The 7,888-nt window shown below is 53.7% G+C and overlaps 1 protein-coding gene across 1 annotated transcript in view; it reads left to right on the forward strand.

Moving 5' to 3' along the window:
* Positions 1-274: 274 nt before the first annotated feature.
* LOC144820044 (cyclic GMP-AMP synthase-like receptor 1) overlaps positions 275-7,888 on the forward strand; it is an 84,046-nt gene continuing 76,432 nt past the window's right edge. The window contains exon 1 of the mRNA XM_078677700.1: positions 275-905. Within this exon, the coding sequence (XP_078533826.1) occupies positions 275-905 (631 nt within the window). The remainder of the gene's footprint in view (positions 906-7,888) is intronic.

Consider the following 7,888-nt stretch of genomic DNA (forward strand, 5'->3'; position numbering starts at 1 on the left):
TAAAGTGTTTCCTGCACTCATACACCGGGAGTGTCCCACTTACACCGGGAGTCTCGTCATTGTCCTGCTGGCACGAGGGTGGCCACACCTTGGAGCGGAATCAGAGCCGCTTCGAGTGGGCCTCTCGTGCCACGGTGTGGTGGCCAGGGTGACTCAGGGCTGCTGCCACTCACCGCCCTCTCTCGGGAAATGAAAGTGTGAGTGTGAGGTGCGTGCCAGGCGCAGGGCGTGGTGGTGCCACACACACACGGCCGGCTTCAGTGCGCGCAGCAGGATGGATGCGCCCTGGCGGAGTACCGCTGAGCGCAGGAGAATCCAGGCAAGATTGGAGCGCCTCGAGGCAATATTGGAGCGCCTCCTGGCGAGGAGGGAGAACCCCTGGGGTGAGCTCCCCGCAAAGACCCTGTCCGACTTCCTCCGGGACTGCGTGCTCATCCCCAGGGCCGAGACCTCCGAGGCGCTGCAGCGCGGGGTCCTCCCGGAGGTGGAGCGCGTCCTGGCGCTGGTCCACCGCCTCGACGCGCGCTTCGGACCGCACTTCCAGAGGTCCGGCAGCTACATCGAGGGGCTGAAGGTGTCCGAGCCCGACGAGTTCGACTTCCTGGTGCCGCTGAACGGGCTGGATGAGGGGAGCCTCACCCCTGGTTCGAGCCCCGTGGCTTTACCACCAGCAGCAGCAGCGAGTCCGGATGGAAGCTTCCTGGCCTTGACCCTAGGGGGCCCCTGCTACAACTGGCCCTGTGGCCCCTGCTGGGCCGGTGGGAAGAGGGCCCCGGCGTCCCTGTGCTCGTGGAGACAACACGACGTGCCCGACCCCCCGCCCAGCGGGGAGTGGCTGCTGAAACCGCAGAAAGTGATGGACGCCTTCGAGCAGAGCGTGTCCGACGCCCTCAGTGGGGAACCAGGTGAGGCTCCGCGGCTCTGGGGCCACCGGCTCCGCGGCTCTGGGGCCACCGGCTCCGCTGCACAACCTGGGGTGAATATGTTTGTTTCCGCAGGGGTGGAGGGGCGGGGACGAGGCTTGCCGAGGTGCAGGGCCAAACTGGGAACCAAAACCGGCCCTGGCAAAGTGCTCGGCCAGCCCCCCCCCCCCACTGGGGGGGGGGGGGGGGGGGGGAGGAGAGGGGTGGGGGGAGCGAGCGCTTTGCCAGGGCCGCTTTTTAGCCGCTTTTTTTACAGGGCCGTTTTTGCAGCTATGCTGCAAAAACGGCTCTGCAACAAAACGGCCCCCACCCTTGCGGCCGACCGGGGGATTGCCCGGTGTCCACAACGGCCAGTCCGGGCCTGCCGAGGTGTCTAGGACTCTTGAGAGGGCCACACCCCGCGATGCGACCCACGCTTTACATTGCCAGGGGCTGTCAGGGACTCAGAACCTGCACTTCTCTCATTTCACAGGGCGCGTACCACCTCTTCTCAGCAGGGGGCAGTATACCCGAGCTCCCATTCCAACCTGGGCAGCGCAGAGTTCCTGCCTCCAGGTCCGTGCGTTGCTCCCACCCCTAGATTTAGCAGATGCAGGAACGACACCCCCATTTCACTGGCCGAGTAATCTCCGGTGACACTGCATTGGGACGGGGCTGGACCTGCACACTGACCCCCCACGTGACCATCAGAAGCGGCATGGGCGAGACCACTATCGCCTCTCCCTTACAGCGCCCCCCCCCCCACACATACCACCTGCTTTCATGGCAGGGACTTTGCTCTGGATCAGGACTATGCCAAGAACCACAAAACATCAGTGTGTAGGGACTGAGTTACCAGACCCCATCAGTACCTATGCTCTCAAATCCAGGCCAGCTCATAGTGCCTCACCCGCCCTCCCAACCTTCCCAGAGAAGCAAGTCAGTATGCGCCCCAGAGCCCAACACTCTAGAGTCTAGACGTGTATACGGTGACCAACTGGCATTGGTGCAAATTCAGGACGGTGAGTGTAAAAATTCAGGACAAAGGGTCAAAATTCAGGACACAAATTCAAGACAATAGGTACGTTTTACAGACACATCAGAGGTCGCGCAATAGTATTTAAGTAAGCCCAGGCATATCCAAACATATTCAACCATTTGCAAACCTATCCATCATGTATCCTTCCATCTATCATTTCACTCATCCATCCCTTCATCCATCCCTTCATCCATCCTTTCACCCATACATCCTTTATCCATCCACTCTTCATCCCATCCATCCATTCACTCATCCCTCCAGCCATTTACCCTTTCACCAATCCAGCCACCCTTTCACTTACTAATCCTTCCACCCATCAGTCATCCATCCATCCTCCCTTTCTCTCTCCATCAACCCTTTCACTTAGCCATCCTTCCTTCCATCCATCCATCCACCCACCCATCCATCCATCTACTCATCCACTCATCAATCCATCCATTGACCCTACCACTCATCCATCTATCATTTCACTACTTCACTGATCTATTCATCCTTTTGTCCATCTACCCTCCCTTTCACTCACTCATCCATCCTTACATCCACCCTTTCACTCATACGTCCATTCATTCACCCTTGCACTTATCAATCCATCAATCCATCCATCATTTCACGCATCCACCCACCCACCCACCCACCCATCATCCACCCAACCATCCACCCACCCACCCACCATCCAACCCACCCACTCATCCATCCTTTCACCCACCCACCCTCCAATCCACTCATCCATCCATCCTTTCACCCACCCACTTATCATCCATCCATCCATCCTTTCACCCACCCACTCATCATCCATCCATCCATCCCCTCATCATCCATCCATCCATCCCGTCATCCTCCATCCATCCATCCTTCTACCCACCTACTCATCATCCATCCATCCATCCTTTCACCCACCCACTCTCCTCCCATCCATCCTTTCACCCACCCACCCATCCTTCCCCTCATCATCCATCCACCCTTCCCCTCATCCATCCTTCCTTTCATCCATCATTCATCCTTCCCCTCATCCATCCTTCCTTTCATCCATCATCCATCCTTCCCCTCATCTATCCATCCTTCCCCTCATCCATCCTTCCTTTCATCCATCATCCATCCTTCCCCTCATCTATCCATCCTTCCCCTCATCTATCCATCCTTCCCCTCATCCATCCTTCCTTTCATCCATCATCCATCCTTCCCCTCATCTATCCATCCTTCCCCTCATCCATCCATCCTTCCCCTCATCCATCCTTCCTTTCATCCATCCTTCCCCTCATCTATCCATCCTTCCCCTCAGCCATCCATCCTTCCCCTCATCCATCATCCATCCTTCCCCTCATCCATCCATCCTTCCCCTCATCCATCCATCCTTCCCCTCATCCATCCATCCTTCCCCTCATCCATCCTTCCTTTCATCCATCATCCATCCTTCCCCTCATCTATCCATCCTTCCCCTCATCCATCCATCCTTCCTTTCATCCATCACCCATCCTTCCCCTCATCCATCCATCCTTCCCCTCATCCATCCTTCCTTTCATCCATCATCCATCCTTCCCCTCATCCATCTTTCCTTTCATCCATCATCCATCCTTCCCCTCATCTATCCATCCTTCCCCTCATCCATCCATCCTTCCTTTCATCCATCATCCATCCTTCCCCTCAGCCATCCATCCTTCCCCTCATCCATCCATCCTTCCCCTCATCCATCCATCCTTCCCCTCATCCATCCATCCTTCCCCTCATTCATCCATCCTTCCCCTCATCCATCCATCCTTCCCCTCATCCATCCATCCTTCCCCTCATCCATCCTTCCTTTCATCCATCATCCATCCTTCCCCTCATCCATCCTTCCTTTCATCCATCATCCATCCTTCCCCTCAGCCATTCATCCTTCCCCTCATCCATCCTTCCTTTCATCCATCATTCATCCTTCCCCTCATCCATCCTTCCTTTCATCCATCATCTATCCTTCCCCTCATCCATCCATCCTTCCCCTCATCCATCCATCCTTCCCCTCATCCATCCATCCTTCCCCTCATCCATCCATCCTTCCCCTCATCCATCCATCCTTCCCCTCATCCATCCTTCCCCTCATCCATCCTTCCTTTCATCCATCATCTATCCTTCCCCTCATCCATCCATCCTTCCCCTCATCCATCCATCCTTCCCCTCATCCATCCATCCTTCCCCTCATTCATCCTTCCCCTCATCCATCCTTCCTTTCATCCATCATCTATCCTTCCCCTCATCCATCCATCCTTCCCCTCATCCATCCATCCTTCCCCTCATCCATCCATCCTTCCCCTCATCCATCCTTCCTTTCATCCATCATCCATCCTTCCCCTCATCTATCCATCCTTCCCCTCATCCATCCTTCCTTTCATCCATCACCCATCCTTCCCCTCATCTATCCATCCTTCCCCTCATCCATCCTTCCTTTCATCCATCACCCATCCTTCCCCTCATCCATCCATCCTTCCCCTCATCCATCCTTCCTTTCATCCATCATCCATCCTTCCCCTCATCCATCCTTCCTTCCCCTCATCCATCCTTCCTTCCCCTCATCCATCCATCCTTCCCCTCATCCAACCATCCTTCCCCTCATCCATCCTTCCTTTCATCCATCATCCATCCTTCCCCTCATCTATCCATCCTTCCCCTCAGCCATCCATCCTTCCCCTCATCCATCATCCATCCTTCCCCTCATCCATCCATCCTTCCCCTCATCCATCCTTCCTTTCATCCATCATCCATCCTTCCCCTCATCTATCCATCCTTCCCCTCATCCATCCATCCTTCCTTTCATCCATCACCCATCCTTCCCCTCATCCATCCTTCCTTTCATCCATCATCCATCCTTCCCCTCATCCATCCTTCCTTTCATCCATCCTTCCCCTCATCCATCTTTCCTTTCATCCATCATCCATCCTTCCCCTCATCTATCCATCCTTCCCCTCATCTATCCATCCTTCCTTTCATCCATCATCCATCCTTCCCCTCATCCATCCTTCCTTCCCCTCATCCATCCTTCCTTTCATCCATCATCCATCCTTCCTTTCATCCATCATCCATCCTTCCCCTCATCTATCCATCCTTCCCCTCATCCATCCATCCTTCCTTTCATCCATCACCCATCCTTCCCCTCATCCATCCTTCCTTTCATCCATCATCCATCCTTCCCCTCATCCATCCTTCCTTTCATCCATCATCCATCCTTCCCCTCATCCATCTTTCCTTTCATCCATCATCCATCCTTCCCCTCATCTATCCATCCTTCCCCTTATCCATCCATCCTTCCTTTCATCCATCATCCATCCTTCCCCTCATCCATCCTTCCTTCCCCTCATCCATCCTTCCTTTCATCCATCATCCATCCTTCCCCTCAGCCATCCATCCTTCCCCTCATCCATCCATCCTTCCCCTCATCCATCCATCCTTCCCCTCATCCATCCATCCTTCCCCTCATTCATCCTTCCCCTCATCCATCCTTCCTTTCATCCATCATCCATCCTTCCCCTCATCCATCCTTCCTTTCATCCATCATCCATCCTTCCCCTCAGCCATCCATCCTTCCCCTCATCCATCATTCCTTTCATCCATCATCTATCCTTCCCCTCATCCATCCATCCTTCCCCTCATCCATCCATCCTTCCCCTCATCCATCCATCCTTCCCCTCATCCATCCTTCCTTTCATCCATCATCCATCCTTCCCCTCATCTATCCATCCTTCCCCTCATCCATCCTTCCTTTCATCCATCACCCATCCTTCCCCTCATCCATCCATCCTTCCCCTCATCCATCCTTCCTTTCATCCATCATTCATCCTTCCCCTCATCCATCCTTCCTTTCATCCATCATCCATCCTTCCCCTCATCCATCCTTCCCCTCATCCATCCATCCTTCCCCTCATGCATCCTTCCTTTCATCCATCATTCATCCTTCCCCTCATCCATCCTTCCTTTCATCCATCATCCATCCTTCCCCTCAGCCATCCATCCTTCCCCTCATCCATCCTTCCTTTCATCCATCATCCATCCTTCCCCTCATCCATCCATCCTTCCCCTCAGCCATCCATCCTTCCCCTCAGCCATCCATCCTTCCCCTCATCCATCCTTCCCCTTGTCTATCCATCCTTCCTTTCATCCATCATCCATCCTTCCCCTCATCCATCCATCCTTCCCCTCAGCCATCCATCCTTCCCCTCATCCATCCTTCCCCTTGTCTATCCATCCTTCCTTTCATCCATCATCCATCCTTCCCCTCATCCATCCATCCTTCCCCTCAGCCATCCATCCTTCCCCTCATCCATCATTCCTTTCATCCATCATCCATCCTTCCCCTCATCCATCTTTCCTTTCATCCATCATCCATCCTTCCCCTCATCTATCCATCCTTCCCCTCATCCATCCATCCTTCCTTTCATCCATCATCCATCCTTCCCCTCAGCCATCCATCCTTCCCCTCATCCATCCATCCTTCCCCTCATCCATCCATCCTTCCCCTCATCCATCCATCCTTCCCCTCATTCATCCATCCTTCCCCTCATCCATCCATCCTTCCCCTCATCCATCCATCCTTCCCCTCATCCATCCTTCCTTTCATCCATCATCCATCCTTCCCCTCATCCATCCTTCCTTTCATCCATCATCCATCCTTCCCCTCAGCCATTCATCCTTCCCCTCATCCATCCTTCCTTTCATCCATCATTCATCCTTCCCCTCATCCATCCTTCCTTTCATCCATCATCTATCCTTCCCTCATCCATCCATCCTTCCCCTCATCCATCCATCCTTCCCCTCATCCATCATCCTTCCCCTCATCCATCCATCCTTCCCCTCATCCATCCATCCTTCCCCTCATCCATCCTTCCCTCATCCATCCTTCCTTTCATCCATCATCTATCCTTCCCCTCATCCATCCATCCTTCCCTCATCCATCCATCCTTCCCCTCATCCATCCATCCTTCCCCTCATTCATCCTTCCCCTCATCCATCCTTCCTTTCATCCATCATCTATCCTTCCCCTCATCCATCCATCCTTCCCCTCATCCATCCATCCTTCCCCTCATCCATCCATCCTTCCCCTCATCCATCTTCCTTTCATCCATCATCCATCCTTCCCCTCATCTATCCATCCTTCCCCTCATCCATCCTTCCTTTCATCCATCACCCATCCTTCCCCTCATCTATCCATCCTTCCCCTCATCCATCCTTCCTTTCATCCATCACCCATCCTTCCCCTCATCCATCCATCCTTCCCCTCATCCATCCTTCCTTTCATCCATCATCCATCCTTCCCCTCATCCATCCTTCCTTCCCCTCATCCATCCTTCCTTCCCCTCATCCATCCATCCTTCCCCTCATCCAACCATCCTTCCCCTCATCCATCCTTCCTTTCATCCATCATCCATCCTTCCCCTCATCTATCCATCCTTCCCCTCAGCCATCCATCCTTCCCCTCATCCATCATCCATCCTTCCCCTCATCCATCCATCCTTCCCCTCATCCATCCTTCCTTTCATCCATCATCCATCCTTCCCCTCATCTATCCATCCTTCCCCTCATCCATCCATCCTTCCTTTCATCCATCACCCATCCTTCCCCTCATCCATCCTTCCTTTCATCCATCATCATCCTTCCCTCATCCATCCTTCCTTTCATCCATCATCCATCCTTCCCCTCATCCATCTTTCCTTTCATCCATCATCCATCCTTCCCCTCATCTATCCATCCTTCCCCTCATCTATCATCCTTCCTTTCATCCATCATCCATCCTTCCCCTCATCCATCCTTCCTTCCCCTCATCCATCCTTCCTTTCATCCATCATCCATCCTTCCCCTCATCTATCCATCCTTCCCCTCATCCATCCATCCTTCCTTTCATCCATCACCCATCCTTCCCCTCATCCATCCTTCCTTTCATCCATCATCCATCCTTCCCCTCATCCATCCTTCCTTTCATCCA

The sequence above is a fragment of the Lissotriton helveticus genome, chromosome 2_1, assembly GCF_964261635.1.
Source record: "Lissotriton helveticus chromosome 2_1, aLisHel1.1, whole genome shotgun sequence".
Lineage (NCBI taxonomy): Eukaryota > Metazoa > Chordata > Amphibia > Caudata > Salamandridae > Lissotriton > Lissotriton helveticus.